Here is an 18,240-nt window from a genome sequence, read left to right on the forward strand (position 1 = left end):
TCAGCCGAGATTTACGGGCCTGCGTCTACGATGACACCTTGGGAGAGTGCGCCAGCAGCCCCCGATGCTCGGAGCTGGAGGAGGCACCGCTGGTCGGGGCCAAAGCCTGGGCAGAGCAAGCGCTGGGGCGCCCGGTCCACGCTGCTGTCACGGGGCTGCCGGCAGGCACGGCTGCGCATCACCCGTGGCTTGCCCTGGATCGATGCGGGTGTCATTTTTTGTTTTGTTTTGTTCGTTTGTTTGGTTTTATGGTTGGTGGTTGGGTTGGGTTGGTTGTGGTTGGTTGTGGGTTTTGGTTGGTTGTGGGTTTTTTGTTGCTGGTTTGGGTTTTTTTGTTTGTTTGGGGTTTTATGTTTGTTTGGTTTTTGTTTTAATCAGGCAAAGCAGGTTGAGGGGCCAGCATCCCAAATTCCTGCACTGCTATCTGGATACAGTGGGAAAGGAATTTCTTGGATTAAATCACGGGAAAATACACTCATATATAAGTAAATTAAAATCTTTCTTCCCCTCGAAAACTAAGAAATGTCTGTTATTTACACGTTGTGCAAGGAAGCCAGCTCGATATTAATTTAAGGAGGGTAACTCCAGCACTGCTGGTGATGTTCATTTGCAATTCCTACACACTGGCTATTATGTGCAGTGAACTAATCCTGCCTTGCCTTGGAAACAGAGCTTCCACTTAGCTCACTGCGCTCCTCAGATTTCCCTTATAAGAGAGCCGTTGTTTTGCTGCGATTTTATGATTAATAATAGTAATACACAGAGACCTGAACGCTCTCTACACTTGTGTAGATCTTCCTTCTTTTTTCTCTTTTCCTGGCCTTCTCTCTTCTGAACTTTTGGGGAAAGTGGGCAGGGGACGCTGGTAGCACCCACGTTCCCTTTCTCCTCCCTGTTGCAGCTGCCGGGGGTGAACACCGACCGTCGGCGCTGCACGACGTCCAAGCCCCTCGCACCGTGTATCGGCGTCAGGGCGCGAAGGAAAGCTTGGTTTAGCCGCATCCTATTGCTGGGTGCACCCCTGGGAGCGCTGGGTGCACCGCAGGCCTAGGCAGACCCTTGCAAAGGCATGGGGTTGGGTGCCGGTGCAAAACGATGGAGGCACAGCAGCCCCTCGCCCACGCACGAAGAGCACCCAAAGGCGACCCCGCAGCCCCGGGCCGGGCCAGAGCCGGGCCGGGCCGGGCCGGGCCGGGGCGGAGAGGCCGAAGCACCACTGGCCGCCAGCTGAGCCGCGCTCGGAGCGTTTATTGGCACGGCGGCAGTACAGTGCGCGGTCACAAGCAACGCAAGAAGACGGACGGGCTCGGCCGCTGCAGTCTTGTCCGCCAAGTCCGAGGGAGGAGCGGGAGATCTGCACCAAGCTAAGCGAGGACTTAAATGGATTTTGCAGTCCTTGGGCTGTTTCATGCCACCCTATCCCCGTCCTGTCCCATCCCCGAGCCCGGGCTGATGTCTGGGCCCCTTCGACGGCACGGCGATCGGCGAGGAGCCCGGCTGGGCCCGGAAGACGCGTGGGCTGGCTGCGGTGCCCAGCGCTGTCCTGCAGCCCTCGGGGCTCCGGACGTGCGGCGGGGACCCGGGGCGGGCAGGGGCTGCCTCCGCCCCTCCTGCGTCCTGCGGCTCCGCGGGTCTGCCGAGCGCAGCCGCCCTTCTCCCGAGGAGCTGATGGACTCGTGTTTACACTCCAGACAACCACTAACTTCTCCGATCTCTCCCTCCCAGCCCCCACTGCCTTCCCTCCTCGCCCCCCTCCATGTTTCTTTTTGGTTGTGGCGAACAAAAAAAAAAAAAAAAAAAGCGTTTGGTGCCAGCACGCCGTCCCGCTGTGCCTTTTGCATCGTGACCACGCAGCCCTCGTCCATCACGTAGCCTTCTGCCGGGCAGGTCCCCGCTCTGGCTGGCAGGCGGTTCTCGTCGCGACACCTTCTTCCTCCACAGATACCTAATCAGGGAGAGAGCACATCCCAGGCACAGCCGCAGGCGAGAAAGCCCGGCCCCCCCGGCTCCCCCGTCCTCGGTGCGACCGCCCTTCAGCCCCCATGGCTTGGCTTTCCCAGGGCTCAAGGAAGCCGCTCGGGGACTCTCGAGAAAGGCAGGCAGAGAGAAAAGGGGCCACCGTTCAGGACCCGGTGCTAACGCGGCTTCCTCGGGTCCCAAATTAAGGGTATCGATTTATTGACACATTCCCCCAGCCGTGCAGAGATAGCCCCAGACACCCTTCTGAACGGACTGGTCGCATCAGTCGCCGCCAAAGTGGCTTTGATGCCAAGGAACAATCCTGTTGAGACACTTAAGGGCACGTGAAGGTAGGCTAGGAAATACTGAATGGCTGCTTAGTGGGGAGGGGAAAAATAAGATCTCAAGGACAGGCTTTCAGAGCTCCTAAGAAAGCCCCAGCAGACCGCCAAGACTATTTTTTTTTTTTAAGAAGACGATAAGGGCATCTGTTTAACTCCCTTATTAGACTTTTGAAGAGCAGGAAATAAGGTAAAATCTTTAAATGATGGCTCATGAGTCACACGGTTGGTAGCTTTTCAACTATCGGCTACTGCAAGATGTGCATGTGGCATTTTAAAAATAAACAGGAACTGGAGGCCCGAACTCCCGTGAGTCACAGTGTTTAATAACTACCTAGGCTCAGCTCCGCGTGTCTATGTGTGTTTGTGTTTCCATTGTCAGAGAACAGGGGTGTATGTTCTTCACATGTTAGATTCGCGATTTCATGTTGATTTCGACATTCCCTAACGACCCATCCCACAGAGGTGTCTAAAAGCACCTACAGATTATCTCCCATCTCTCTACGACTCTAATGTGACACACCTACCTACATTTTAGGGGTACATCATTTGAGACAGATTTACAGTTCAACCCTCTCGGCAGACAGGAGGAGAGATCTGCGTGGAATATAAATTCAAGAATGTAATTCTTTCTCAAACAAATAATCTGCTCCCTTTCAAATATAATTAATGTTTTGATAGTGCATTTCTTGTGAGAGAGAGATACAAAAACAGAGGCAACCTCTTGGATCTCTGTTTGTATATCTGCAACAGGAATTTACAGTACCTATCTTGTGAATGTGACAGATAGAGTGTTTTAAACATTTAGAAGTTTATTTATTAGCAGAACTACAGCAGGAAACTGATAGGTCGTTGCTATCCACTGTGCCCATTTTACGCGTGTTTTTGTTGCAGAGGAAATTGTAATTGCAGTAGGAGGGCATTATTCTTTCATTTGGATGAGAAATGTTGCCTAGCTCTCAGGATGCAGTCTCCTGTCCTGTTGTGTTCAGGAGCCACATGTTCCTGCGCTTTGTCTTTCATTCTCCTCTATCTTTCCTCTGTGGGGCTGATCCTACATCTCTTTTTCCCCCGCAGAGCCAAGGCAAAGCTCCCCAGTGCAGCGGGAACAGACAGCATTTCGACTTTGACAGTCTTCACCAGTCAGACTGGCCCGCGCAACGACGTGTTTCAAGTCCCACAGTCCGAACAAAGCCATGCTTGAAAATGCCCAGAACATTTGTCAGATGCTCGTTAAATACTGACATATGATCGTATGGCTCATTAGTTATAGATCCGCTCCCAAATCCTGCGGGGTGGGTTATTCTTTTTTTTTTCTTCTTCTTCTTCTTCTTTTTTTTTTTTTTTTCCCCCTTTGCCTCTCTCTCCCTCTCTTTTCCTTCTGTCTTTTCTCTCTAACACCGCTCTGAAAGGAAAGTACGAGCGGCAATTCTGCCGTGCTTAGGAACACGAAATTAGCTATATCCATTCCTAATGCCTACTAGACTGCTCCTAAAGACCAGAATAAAATTCTATTGGTTAAAAAAAATAAAATAAAATCTATGTTTTAATTCAAAATGTTACGATTCTGGAGATCGGCTTCAGACTAAAGCCTTCTGTATGTTCTTATCCAGTTCACGAAGGGTCAGATTCGACTACCACTTTCATCAAAAGTAAATTTCCCATTCATATCACTGCAAACGGCACTGGGTCCCGATTAAGTCTATAGCCTTAGGAATACTTTTTGTCATGCCTTCTATTTTCTGTTGTCATATTAATTTTGAAAATCTGAACCATGTTATGGAGAAATTTTTGAACAGTCTTGGTTTCCAGCTGGGGTTGCTTTGCCTCACTTTGCTCAAACTGGTATTTTCAGAGAAATTGAGAACATATCTGAAAACGAGTTTTCACAGAGAGAACCAGACCTGTAGTTGCTCTGGAAGTCTTCAGCAGCAATAATCATAAGTAATATGAGCCATTACATAATCAACCCTAAAAAATAATCAATTGACCTAAGGAGTGGGTTTTGCATTTGCAAAATAGTGCAAGGCCCTCTAGTTGTGGAGGAAACAGACCTGGCTATTCTCATGGCAGAGGTAAACTCCATGTATTCTCTCAGGAATTTATAGTCCCTATATAGATTACTACAGAACACAGTTGTACTACCCCACACAGGAGTAAGGTAAATTGGACTTGGTGTGTGCAATATTGTAACCACTTTTTAATTTTATGATAGGTGTTCTCTGGATTTACCTTCTCTAGAAATGCCTAAAAATTCTTGCAGACACCTGGACATAATGTCAGAGATAACCTTAGTTCAGCACAATGTTACCAACCTCAGTCACTGAGATCCAATTAATTCGATGTTTGCCTCCAGTGATCTGTGAAAAAACATAAGGGGGGAGAACACAGAGGGAAAATATTTACCGCATTGTTCTGATAATATCTAGGAAAATGTCAAACACACTTTTAGATTGATTTCTTAAAAATAATAAGAAAATAATGGAAGGAGCTTCGACACCTTTTGAATATTCAACTGGTCTTTTTTTTTTTTTTTTTCGTCAAAGGCTAACATAAGGGACGGTCGCACTTACGTTCAGAAAATATTGTTATTTTTCTTAATGGAGAAAATTGGACTCCTGCGACTTAGATCTGTGGTATTTAGAACTGGGATGGAAATTGGACTGACACCACTTTGCACTTTAACAATCGGATTTCGTCAGGGTACAAGTTGTTTGTTTAACCCGACAGCTCCGTGCACCCCGTCGCACGCTTTTACACACTCATTAAAACGATTATTCACGACCTGTCGAGTGTTTTCTCGTTCATTCACAGGAAAGACTTAGCGCTCTAAGATTCAAGCGCATACGGTCAACTATACCAGGGACCAAGGGGAGAGATTACTTATCTCTGCGATCATCTGATGAGAGGCCGTCTTATCTCTACAGGTTGTAAAGCAGCAGTTGCTGGAGGTAAAAGAAAAAAAAAAATCCCCACCCCCCTACCCCCACCCCCTCGACAACAAACAACAACAACAACAAAACTTGCCGAGAGGGAAAGGAGGAAAGAGAGGGCTCCGCCGCTCGGGCAGCACCGCGGGCCGGCCGGCTCCCACCGCCCAGCCCGGAGAGAGGAGCCCCGCGACCCCCGGGCAGCGCCCCACGACCCCCGGGCTTCGACCCCCCGGCTGCCACCCCCGGGCAGTCGCCCCCGGGCATCGCCCCAACTCCAGCGGAGCAACGGCGGGGACCGTCAGGAGGCAGCCGCGGCTCCCACCGGCCCCCGGCCGCCGGGACGCCCGTGCCGGCGCTGTCGAAGCAGAGAAGGAAAGAGAGGGATAAAGCGGAGCCCTGCTCGAAACGGCGGCTGAAGAACATGCCTGGCTCGGGGGGGTAAAAGCGGGTTAAAATGTGTAACAAAATGTCAGCCTTCTGCCGTCCTGGGAGGGGACGGCTGCAAAGCAGGTCGTCCACAGAAAAGCTGGGGAGGCAGCTTTTGAACAGATTCAATCACTAAGCCAAAAGCAACTGAAAATATCGCCTTCTTTGGAGAGCTCCGAATATCCGAGTGCCGATCCTTCCTTTTTTCCTTTTATTTTTTTTCCTTTTTTTCTTTTCTCTCTCTTTTTTTTTTTTTTTTAATATACCCTTTCCTGATTTCTGTACTCAGATTACTCCGATTCTTAAATTCCATCCAAAGGAAACCCCAGGGGCCACTGTATTGCTGGAAAGGTGCTTCGCACTGACAAAAGAAGGCCCAGAAGGCGAAGTACACATCGACTCCTGCTCAGCCTCTGCGGATCCAAAAAATCATTTTTAATTCGGAAAATATCTAAACAGAATGCCCCTTTATTTAAATGAACCGACCCCGAATGCAACAAGGGATTTTAATCTGAAACGGTTTCCTAATTGCTCGAAAGGCAAGCACGTATAAGTAATTTGTTAAACTTATTGGATTGCAATAATCCACTATCAGGTTAGCTAAGAATGGATCTGTCAAGTGTGTATCCCAGTCTAAGCTCTTTCTTTCAAACCAATCTGGTATAATAATTAGCAGACAAAGAACTCGAAATATGTAAGCAAATAGCTAAAGTTCTGCATAAATAAACATACTAATCAATAGCAAGCTACTCAACACTTGTCTTATTGATGAAGAGACAATCGATTTTGCTGTTCCAACCTGCAATCAGAGAGATCTGTATTTAATTATTAGTACTTCTACCTTCACTGATTTAATAATAAAAATAGAGCTAATAAATCCTACCCTTCTGCCTAAATGCAAATGATATTGATGACATAACTAAAGGCAACTTACGCTTACCAGAAAAAAACAAACAACTTTGCTCAAACAGAATAAACAAGCAAGAAAAGTAACACGCAGTGCTGCCTTTTCTGACAAATGCTAGAGGACACGTTCACATTCAGAAAAGATCAGGCAAATATATGTGTGCATATACATGTGTATATATATACACACGCACATATATATAGCCACAGAGATACAGATATAAAGGGAAAAGATCACTGGTAGAACAACAGTGAGATTTTTATTTGCTTAGTTTACATCTGTTTTTCATAGTCCCGCTTGAGTGTGTATACTCTTCACTAATAAAAATACACTTGCCCTTCTATACCACTGTGATTCCCTGCTCCAGATGTACTCGCCATCAGAAGTGCGGTTCAGACACCTAAGTGGAGATTTACCTATCACCAGAATGTTTGAAAGTCAGCTCTGAGCCATGGCAAGATAAAAATATATGTCATTATGTGATGTGCGTTTAACCATATCCCTCCACGGACCTCTCGAATAATAGGTCCCGGCTTTCGTTCGTTCGGGTTCTAGTGAAAAGTCTCGTCGGGGCCGACATCCCCTTTTGGGAACACACTTGTGTGGGGATGAGGGAGCGCTTGGGTTGCGTGGAGCATAAAAAGGAGGGAAATGCAAGTCCTCATGTGGCATCACCGGGATTTTTCCGTCAAAAGAACAGTCTGGTAACCGATGAATATTACCCGTGTTTAACAATCAAAAGTATCGTGGCCTTTTGGGAAGCGCGGTGCTTTAGAATAAGGTTTTGCTTATTTTTGTGAGAATGCAACTTCCTTTTATTATTATTATTATTATTATTTCTCCAATTTAAATCGTCTAGCTTTGGTTCGAAAGAATTCCGGTTTTTTACCCGATAGGCAGACTTCAGCCAGATTTCTTGGCAGATACCTGTCTCCTCTTGGATATGATTAATTTAACAGACTATCTAATCTCAAATACTTGCAATCAGATCATTTCTGGGTGGGAACCCGGCAAGGAGGGGGGCGGAGAGGGGACTGCGAGTTCTTTTCCTTCCACTAAGGAACACTGAGGGGCGAAGACTTCGGTCGGAGGGCCTCCAAGTCACCGAGGAGCTCGGCGAGGCCGGCCTCGCAGCCCGGCCTCGCACAGCTCTGCCTCCGCCGCAGCCTCCGGGGAGGCACTGGGAGCGCCCAGGGCCCCTGCCGCAGCGGGGCGGGAGCGCCCCGCAGGGGAAGGGCTCCTTTCACGTGCCCTTACCTCCCTGCAAGAGGTGCCTCTGCGAAATCAATTGGAAAGGTTTCGGAATGCCCCTGGGCGGAAAACGGACCCCGGAGAGCCGGGGCTTCGTGCCGCCTTTGTAGCTGGAAATTCAGGCCGCTTCGTGCGGAGAGCTTTCACCTCTCGGTCTTAGGTTAAGCAGCTCTTTGCAGCTAACTTTACAGAGATGCTTTACTCACCTTAGCGAGGGTGACAATGGCAGGCTTTTCTCAGAGTCACTCCCGTTTAGTCTTTCCTCTCAAATCACGGGTAACCCCAAGTACACTTGGAGGACTCCCTAGAGATAATTCTTTGAAACGGACTCTGCAGACAGTCCGCATTCATTTCCCCGATTGAGAATAGCAAATCCTCTCGCTTCAGTTTTAATTCACTAGCCTGATACTGTATTCTGTTACACAGTCTTGAGAGGAAAAAAAAAAAAGAAAAAAAAGAAAAAAAAACACCTTGCAGGTAGTTGATTAGTTATTTAATTATTTTGGCGGTTCGTTTTATTTCCTTTGTTTTGGGGGGCGGGGGGGGGGGGGGGGGGGGGGGGGGGGCTTTTTTCTTTTTTTTTTCGGGTTTTCACGGTTTTATTTTTCACCGGTGGAGAGGGAGGCGACTTTTCCTATACCTCTCCTGGATCGGACCATCCTGGAGCAGGCCACGGGAAGACGACTTTAACCTCTATTCCCTACTTCACCGTGTATCTCTCGGTGGCTACCAAGACGCAAAGCTAAGCCTGCACGGAGAAGGACGCTTCCAATTTTTCCTCTCATCCAAAGGGGAGGGAGGGGGCACGGCCCCGACTCCTCCACGCCCCAACGCCGGCCGCCTGCAGCACGCAGGTTCACCGAGCGGCAGGTGAGCGCCAGGCCTCCGCGGCGGCTCCGGGCACTTCTCCGAGGCTGCTCGGCTTTCTGCCGCCGGTTCCCCAGCTCCGGGAGCGGCGGCCGCCCCGCAGCTCCGCAGCCGGGCCCGGGACTCTCCCGCTAGGCAAGAGCGCCCCCAGCCCGCGGAGCGCCGCCGCAGCGCCGCCCGCCGCCCCCCGGCCGGCCCGGCCCCCGCACCGCCCCGCGGACGCGCGTGTCCGGGCCCCGCGACTCAGTTCTGGGGCCCCTCTGTCGCGATGGGTCCCCGCTGTCACCATGGGTCCCGGCTCAGCGGAGAGCGGGGAGGCGACCGGCGCCCCACGCGTGCCCCCCGAGGAGTCTCTGTGCAGGTGTGAGCCGGGCCGGCCACACGCCTGGGGGGGGGAGGGGGGGTAGCTGAAAGCCGCCGCCTGCGTGTGCTGCGTCCCGTGAACCGCCCCACTTCCCACACCGCTAAAGTAGTCAGGGACGAGGCACCGTTTGCCCTCGCGGTGAGGTGTCTCTTCTCACGGCAGCTCGGAAAATTTAATTTGCTGTGTATTAGAAATTAATTATTTTCACGAGGGTACACGTGACAGGAGCAAGGGAGTTCAAATCCCCCATCTGAGTGGGCCATGGACCTTTGCTCTTTCCCTCGGCCACTTCGGGACAACACAAACCGGGACGAGGGGGTCCACAGAGGGCCCCGTCCCCGGGGTCCTGCCCACGCACCGGACGCCTGCCCCCACCCACAAGCACACCCGAGCTGAGCAAATCAGTGCTGCAACTCCCGCTGCTACCCCGAGATTTCGGCTGGCGGCACGGGAGGGAGCCGCGGAGCAGCCGCGAGGCGGGCACGGAGTTTGGGGTGTGGGCAGACAAAGGCAGTGCCTCGACCTTTCAGAGGAATCTGCGCGCTGGTCGGGTCGCTAGCTCCGGAGCCTTATAGGCACGGCTTCCTACAAGGTCCCTCTCCCGGCTCTCCCAGATTGCTGGCATTTAGTCACTTTCCTGACAATTTGGGAATATTAACGCTATTTACACACCGCCCGAAAGGTGAAAGAAGCCCGTAGGTTTTTCTCGAATGACAGGTTCAGATGGTAAAAATAATAATTTTAAAAGCCACATTCCTTACGGATCCCGTCCACGGCCGCCGTCCTAAAGCCGCCTTTGGGAGGGCGGCGACGGAGCGAGCAGCCCGCCTCGCCCCGAGAGAGCGGCGGCGGGGCCCCGTGGGCACCCCCGGGACGCCCCCGGGTTCAGTCGGGGCCGAAGAGGCAGAGCCCGCTCCGGGGGGGTCGGGGGCCCCGCTCCCCCCATCCTGAGGGCAGCGGACACACGTAAGAGGAGGAAAATCCGCACTCACCCGGTGCCGGCGGCGGACTCCCGTCCCCAGGTGCCATCGGGCGCCTTTCTCGCAGGTAGAGGCAGTTCCTCCTGGCATCTTAAAAGAGGCAAACACAACATTGCACCCGGGTGACTGTCTGTGGCGTTAGGGTCAGGCAAGCAAACAAAGAGCGCGTTAATAAAATAACCAGAAATGTCGAGAGAAAGCGGGAGAACTGCTAAAGCGGCGAAGAAAACTTCCAACTTACCGATCGAAACGAAAGAGCCCGAGGGGGAGGGGGGAGGCCGGGGGAGGAAACACTTTAAGGAAGAGACCAAAAAAAAAAAAATCCTAACATTAGGCACACGCAGTTCTAGTGTAACTGGTGCTTTGAAACTCTGCTTCGGTTGCACGGGCGATCTGCTTATCAGGGGGCACGGGGAACCAGTACGTTTAGACAGAAGTCTGTCATCTCGGTTCGCTCAGATCCCACGGATCTGTCTGCCGGGAGAAGGAGTAGTGAAGGTTTTCCTGAAGTGCACCTACCCTTCTGGCGGGAAGGCTCGCTGGGATTGCTGGGCAGGTTTCTTCTGGAGGGTCCCATCTCTCTGGAGTAGCTGCAGTGGAGTTGAGGGCAGGTTCTCCGGTGAGGTAGGAATGTGCAGGAACTCCGCCCTCTGGGCACAGTCACACAAACCCAGCAAAACAGCCACAGCCAGCCCTAAAACCTCTAATGATCTTCACCTTCACCTCTCGCTAACCCAGTTTCTCCAGCACTTTTGACCCATTTACCCAGGCACCTTCACCGAGGGGCGGGGGGGCCGGGGGGAGTGAACAACCCCAGAACTGCTCGGGGCGCCGAGCTGCCCAGGAGCTGCTGCAGGCACCAGTGCGTGGATCGACGGCTCTGTAGGGCTGTGTGTGTGCATGTAGACACACACATTTCTTTATTTCCACCCTTTGGGCTCTCAGGGCACGTAACATGTATGTGCATGTACCTTCTCTCGGGCGGCTGCAGCCTTGAGGGTGTAAAAACAAGCATACAGCACAGACAGTCCACAGGCACATTTTGCCAGGGATTTTCAGAAGAGAAAATTCAGGGATATAATCCCTACGTCTTGTTCGATGTTGTTTCTTAAGCAAAACTCTTGTGTGGTTAAGCCTGAACGTAACTGGAGTTCAGTGGGAGTTTTGCTTGAGCGTGCAGTGAATACGTGGTGATTGAGACCTCGTATTAACACAAGTGGTGAGGGGGTGTGTACCTGAATCATAATTCCTGACATAAATCTTAATGATCATCAAAAGGAGTTATAAAGAGCAAAATGACGTCCCCGTTAAACTATTTTTTCAAGCACCGCATTAAAAAATCTATCACTCCCCCAAACAGGAGATTTGTGCCATTTAAGGCAAAATATATAATTCTTCATTGCCTTTAAAACACTTGCGTAAGAATACCTTCCACGTAAAGGATATTATTTTACTGAAACAAGAGATTTTTTAACAAAATCTGTCAAAAATTGGACGACTATATGTCCTATGGTGGATTCGAGTTACAGTTTATGTAACATGTTTGCAAATGCAATCTTAAAATCTTAAAATGGTTGGTTTCTTGATAAACAGATTTCTTCTCCTACGATCTGTGCAAGCAAAATTAATCACCTCAAACATCAGCTACGAAAATAACAATAGCTCCTTAATTCCATAAAGACCACCCGTCCCCCATAAACATCCTAAATTAGGAAACACTGAAGAAACGACGCTAAAATGCCGCAACGTTCTAGAAATGCATATTAATAAAAATAAATAATCCTGAAAAGATTAGCTCGAGGATTTGACACATAAAGCACCATGGAAACAAGTATCAGATAACATAATTACTCTTAGATTAGCATAATAAAATAAAATAAAATAAAATAAAATAAAATAAATAACATGTCTTGCATTCTCCACAGAACGAGCCTGTTTAAAGAAGAGCCTAAAAGACATTCTCAGCGAACAAAAGGGTAGCAGGCAAAGGTAAAGGCATATTTGGGGCCTTGGCAGTCCTGCTACAACCCATGACAACTTCATGGGATTTTTTTTTCTTTCCAAAGCCAGTCTCTTTGCTGGTAATGTGTGTATAGAAACGTGAATAAATTACCAGCCCAATCACCACCCCTTCCCACAGAGCAAGGGAAAGAGAAGCACCTGAATTGCTTAGGCAACACTTCGCTGTACTGAACCTAAAGCAGAGCACTAAGAGCGAGAGTTTACTGGAACAAAGTCTGGAGAGACATACATCAGGGCTACCCTTTTCAGGAATTATGATGCATCACGCTTATCTAATTAATGCTTATTAGGCAACCCAAAACTCTGACATGGCGACACTGTGCTTTCCTCCAACCTGACTTCTCTTCTTCCTCCTTTTAGTACACTGTCAGCGGATTTTTTCACAATGCAAACTAAGTAATACTTTAAGTATGTGCTATTGGATTTCCTACAGTATACAACCAATTGGAAGTAATAAATAATAAATCATTTCCTTTGTCAGCTGTAGCAGATGCCATTCTTTACATTTGCTTGGGCACAAATATACAGAATAGGGTCTCGGGGCTTCAAGAGTTTAAATCACACCTATTTCATTTTATTATTTCCAATAGGTTTGTTGCAAAGGCGTTATTTTATTTTATTTTATTTTATTTATTTATTTATTTTTTTATTTTATTTATTTTTCAGTTTTTGCGATCACTTATTTTAATGACAATAGAGCGAAGAATGTGGGGGAGGGTAGGCGCTTCCAAGTGGTGGTATCATCTCTTCATCCCCAAACAAAGCAACCTTTTTCTCATAGTGATGATTAATTTTGAATTGCAGAAGTGAGAGTGTAAGCCAAGAATATCAGAGATTTCTCTCCTTCTCCCCCACATAGTGCAGAGCTGGGTGTCCCATCTCTCATCCATAACCTTTCACTCCTCTCTCTTCCCTGCAGATTTGCTTGCATCTGTTTATTCATTACCTATTTTCGGAAGATTTCTTCTCTGTTCCCTTATTCTTTCAGCATGACAAATATTCTCTTTGCAAGAATTCAGATTTGCTATTTTTTCCTGTATTCACCCCCGGCATTTTTTTTTCTTCCTCTTTTCTGCCTTTCTAATTCCAGCTCTTTAAAGCGTTTGCGATAACATCTTCAAGCTAGAGATTATTTTTCATGGGGCCTATTGTGAGCAGTCGCCGGCTTATTGCATTGCTGCGGAGCACAGTTTAGTCTACACAAACGTAACAAATGAACAACTTGTCCTCTGCGGACTCGCTGCGGGATCCAATTAGTTGTTAAATCTTTTGCACAAGTTTTCTAATTATTTTCCCGAGTCGTGGCTTTTATAGGGTTCCCTACACTCGTCAAGAAACCGATTCTTTTTAGGATTAAACGCTTCTTAAAATTAGTCATCGCGTTTCCTCCTTAAAACTAAGGGGCCATTCTCCGGACAGCCGAATATACTTACACACGTTTGCATGGGCTAGCGGGCTTCAGCCAGCCTTCCCGCCGGCAGGCAGACAGGGGAAAAGAGAAATCCATTCCCAAACTTGAAACTTAAGCGCATCCACACTTTTTTTTTTTTTCCTCCCCTCTCCTCTAAGACCTTTAAACATCGGTATGCGAGCACGGCATCACGTGAACCGCAGTTCCCTGCCTCGCCGCCCCGCAGCCCCGGCCCGCAGCCCCGCAGCCCCTCGGGCCCCCAGCCCCGCATTCCCGCAGCCCCCCGGCCCCGCAGCCCCCCGGCCCCGCGGCCCTGGCCCGGCTCTCGCCGGCCGCAGGGCGAAGGGGGCGGAGGAGGTAGGCTCCGGCTCCCAGCGGCAGCCGCCTGCACAACGTGCCAAGCCACAGGGTTTTGCAGCATGCAAAGGCTCTAAGTACAGAGAGTATAGACGCTTCCGGAACAGTGTATCTTTAAGATAAGGATTGCATTTAATACACATACGCATCATAGCTTGCCAGATTTGACCAAATAATTATAGGAAAGCTAATATGTATATGTATATACACACACATACACATCCATAGTTAATAGAGCTTCAGTTATCATACAGTCGAAACGATTTCCTTTCAGATGGATAACCCATTCAAGCCATTGCAAAGACTGAAAGAACAACATGCACTTAGGAAATAAATAAAGTACCTGTACTTTTTCCGAACGTGTGTATATATATACTCACGTATGCATGTACGTATATATATGTATGTAACTATATACATACGCAGTTTTAAGCATCTTCAGCTTAAGACAGAGTTTTTAGCAAGACACCCTACCTCGTACTACCAGTTCTCAGGCAGACCTGATGAGAGTCCTGCCCCAAAACGGACATCACAGTAGTGGCCGTGGTGTTTAATTAAATACGCTAATTCCCTGCTCCTTTATATTCCAAAATACCGTGGTTAAATACAAAGTGATCGGGGGGAGGAGGGGGGGATGAGCATGTGAAAAATGGTGGACTACTGTAACAAGCAGCGCTCTGATCTCCTTAAAACTTTAAAGCCTCAGGCGTATTAATTTTAGTTAATAAAAGAGACAAAAAAACTATCAAGTATATATGAATTTAGCCTATTTTTTTTTATTTCTGTGTGTTCATAGTAAACATTTTTGTAAGTGACAAACACGGGCATATGACCACAGTATCACAATCAAGAAATTTTAAGACGACATTAACAATCACTCAAATTTATGCGGCATTTGCGCAACACAGGTTACATATTTGCAAGGTTTACCTATAAGTACAATAGGTATTAACATTTCACTACATTTAGAAAAAAAATAAAGGTGACCTGTTAGTGACCACATACATCAAAATATACACAACACAAACTGAAGGCAATCATTAATTTTGTCCCCTTCTGATTCATTTGAACGGGCAGTGCTGCAAACTGAAATAATGTTGCTGTTTTTAAATTACTCCGTACACTGAGTGCATTTTCTAAAACCCAATCTTTGGTCTAAAAGTAAACAAACAAACAAACAGAAAAAAATAAAAACAAAGAAAGAAAAGAAACCCCAAAAATAAGCAGTTCGGTAAAGAAAAATATAAAATATTAAATGGCCAAAACGTAGTTCTTGGGCATCTTTCAGGATGAAATTCTGGTTAAATACAAATTACGTTTTAAGATTTTTATAGGTTTCATAAATTTAGTGGCTTTTTTTTTTTTTCAAGGTCTGCACCCACCGACATATCCATGATAACTTATAATACTGCAAACATGGAGAATCTGGCGGCTTTTAGTGATAGACTTATCGTATTTGAATAAAAATTGCGAAAGCAGTCACTATTTAGATACACATTCTACTATAATTTTGTCTTCCAAACTTCATAGTCTACAATGTAATCTCCCCACATTGCACCTTGCTGACACTCCTCACCTTGGTGGAATAATAAACAACCCTAAAGACTGAACAAACGTACAGAAAATGGGGGACTTAATAAAAAATACCTGGACTTTTTTGTTTTGCTTTTTTTTTTTCTTTTAATTATCATTTACAATGCAAATGTGTGTAAAATGTTCACTTACAGTCTGATCCCATGGATGTTAATGTATTAAAGGGTTTGAAGAAGACCCCTGATTTTGATGTGTGAAATAATCAGAAAGTCCTCCGGAAAGTCCCGTTGTGAAACTTGGCAAAGAAGGTCTTAAGGACTCACAGGGGAGAGTGGAGGGCGCCTGTGGCGACGTGGAGGAGGAGGCTGCCCTGGCCGTCATTGAAGTGCTGCTTTGAGAAGTCATTGAAGGGTGAGGAACGTGGGGGAAAAAGTAACTCGTCTGTCCTGCTAGAAGGTTTACAGAGCAGGGGTTTAGGGAATAGGTGCCGGAGCAGGGAACTGACAAGCCACACGGCACTGAGGCGGCCAGAGCTGCTGCTGTGAGGTGATGAGTGGCATAAGGTATCTCTCCATTGACTAGTCTATCAACACTTAACCCATTAGACGTGGAAAAGGAGTGGTTGTTTCCCAAGGAGTTTTGAGTCAACACTGAGCTGTAGGGCATGGGGTGGCTGGGGTAGGCGGACGTGGTCCCATTGTAACTCAAAGTGCTGCTGGCCCGGGGGTGGTGCAGGGAGAGGAAGGGGGACATAGGCCAGTACAAGGATCCCGCCCTGTCCATGAAAGTCAGTCCGGTGGAGGTGAGCCGGGCGCCGCGCTTGAAGGCCAGCTTGGCCCGCGAGGTGGTGGAGCGCCGGCGGAGCTTGCCGGTGGTGCCGCCGATGAAGACGTCGTCGCTGGACGGGTCCAGCATCCAGTAGTTCCCCTTGCCCGGGTCGTCGTAGTGGCGGGGCACCTTGACGAAGCACTTATTGAGGGAGAGGTTGTGGCGGATGGAGTTCTGCCAGCCCTGCTTGTTCTCCCGGTAGTAGGGGAAGTTCTTCATGATGAACTCGTAGATGCCGTTGAGCGTCAGGCGCTTCTCGGGGCTCTGCCGGATGGCCATCATGATGAGGGCGTTGTAGCTGAACGGCGGCTTCTCGTACTTGCCGTTCTTTTTCTCACCCTCCTTGCCGCTCTCCCCTTCCTTGGCCCCCTCCGCCGCCCCCTTCTTCTCGTCCGCCGCCTTCTCCTTCTCCTCCAGCTCCGCCGCCGTCGCCGCCGCGCCCGCCTCGCCCTTGCCGGCCAGCATCTCCGCCTTGGCCACCTCCAGGGCGCCGGAGGCGGCGGCGGCGGCGGCGGGGGGCGGCAGGAGGAGCTGCCCCTTCTCCTCGTCCTCCTCCTCGGCCGCGGCGGCTCGCTGGGGCTGCTGCTGCGGCGGGTGGTGGTGGTGGTGGTGATGGTGGTGGTGGTGGTGGGGGTGGTGGCTGTTGTGGTGGCTGTGGCTGCTGTGGTTGTTGTCGCTCTGGACGGCTTCGGGCACCAGGCTGTTTATGCTAAAGGAGGATTTCGGCAGCATTTTCGCTTCCTTCCTATCTCCCATGTCCAACATCACACACTAGTCTCAGGGGGGAAGCGGCAGCGGCCGGGGGAGCGGCGCCCGGGGCGGCGGCGGCCGGGCTGGCGGCGGCGGCACCACCGGCGGCGGCGACGGCAGCGGCGGCGGCGGCGGCAGCGCAGTTGGACCGCAGTCTCAAGCGCTGGCAAGTCATGTAGCAGGGACAGGAACCGCCGGGGAGGGAAAAAAAAAAAATAATAGGAATAATAATCACCAATCAGAGAAAATCAAACCGAGTCGGAGCGGAGGAGAGGAAAAAAAAAAAAAAAAGGAGGAAAAAAAGGGGAAAAAAACCCTCTGGAAACCCAACAACAACAAAAAAACAACACGCACACAGACAAAAAAAAAAAAAAAAAAAAAAAAGCTACTTCATGGTGCCTGGCTCCCCCGGCAAGCCAGAGCAGGGGGAGGACGGACGGAAGGAAGGACGGAAGGAAGGAAGGAAGGAAGGAAGGAAGGACGGAGCAGCCGCGGCGGGTCGGCGCGGAGCGAGCGGAGCCGGGCTATACAGAGCGCCCCGGCCACAATTAGTTTCAGAGCTGCAGACACGCACCGGGGCTGTAAAAAATTTTTTGGTTTAACCTTTCCCACCGGCCGCCCAATCAGCGCCGCCGGCGTGCCGCCGCGTCTGCCCGCCCGCCGCCCAATGGCCAGGCGCCGCCGCGCTTCGCCACGCCTCTCGCCCGCCGGCGGCACGCCCCCCGCCGCCGCCGAGGCTCCTGCGGCGCAGGGATACCGGCGGCGGGGCGCATCACCGCGGCGGTGTACACACACACACACACACACATACACACACACACACCCCCTCACAGCCACCCCCCCGCCCGCCCGCCCGCCGCTCCGGGCGCGGATCCCCTCACGGCAAACAAACAGCCGCCGTCCCGCCGCCCCGCGCCGGGCCCGTCCGCCTGCCCCGCGGCGGAGCAGCGCTGCCCCGCGCCTCTGCGCCCCCCTCCCGCGGCTGCGAAGGGGGCGGGTGGGCGCGGAGGCCGCGGTGCGGCCGAGGTACTACTTTGCGGGTCCCGGCGAAGCCGCCAGGCCGCTCGGCTCGGCAGGTCCCGCCGCGGGTCCTGCGGCTCCGGTTGTTTTTTCCGAGGGACGAAAACAAAACAAAACGAAAATTCCGCCGGAGGGCACCGAGGTGGGCCCGCGGGGCCGCGGCCGGCCCTGAGGCGGCGGGGCCGGGCCGTGCCGTGCCGGGCCGTGCCGGGCCGTGCCGGGGCCTCTCCCCGAGCGGCGCGGGGCTGCGACCGAGCAGCCCTCCCCTCACGGCCCCCCGGCCCCCGAGCA

At 50.3% G+C, this 18,240-nt stretch overlaps 1 protein-coding gene and 1 long non-coding RNA gene across 3 annotated transcripts; both read right to left on the reverse strand.

The window, feature by feature from the left end:
- Positions 1-1,231: 1,231 nt before the first annotated feature.
- On the reverse strand, positions 1,232-10,985 carry LOC125182201 (uncharacterized). 2 transcript variants are annotated; one of them, XR_010831812.1, is made up of 5 exons: positions 10,548-10,985; positions 10,041-10,118; positions 4,616-4,660; positions 2,828-2,897; positions 1,232-1,945 (listed from the first exon to the last, which is right to left on the reverse strand). It is a non-coding gene; the product is annotated as an uncharacterized lncRNA (long non-coding RNA). The 2 variants fall into 2 exon arrangements; XR_010831811.1 differs by lacking the exon at positions 2,828-2,897 and having other exon boundaries at positions 10,548-10,947.
- A 3,045-nt stretch (positions 10,986-14,030) lies between these two features.
- FOXG1 (forkhead box G1) lies at positions 14,031-17,267 on the reverse strand. The gene has a single exon (XM_048058675.2). It carries the CDS (start codon positions 16,942-16,944, stop codon positions 15,562-15,564), a length of 1,383 nt encoding a protein of 460 aa, XP_047914632.1. The 5' UTR covers positions 16,945-17,267; the 3' UTR covers positions 14,031-15,561.
- Between the last annotated feature and the right edge of the window lie 973 nt (positions 17,268-18,240).

Source organism: Anser cygnoides, chromosome 5 (genome assembly GCF_040182565.1).
Source record: "Anser cygnoides isolate HZ-2024a breed goose chromosome 5, Taihu_goose_T2T_genome, whole genome shotgun sequence".
Taxonomy (NCBI): domain Eukaryota; kingdom Metazoa; phylum Chordata; class Aves; order Anseriformes; family Anatidae; genus Anser; species Anser cygnoides.

Coding starts and splice junctions, on each gene's coding strand:
- FOXG1 (XM_048058675.2), bottom strand. CDS start 16,944: ATGTTGGACATGGGAGATAGGAAGGAAGCGAAAATGCTGCCGAAATCC.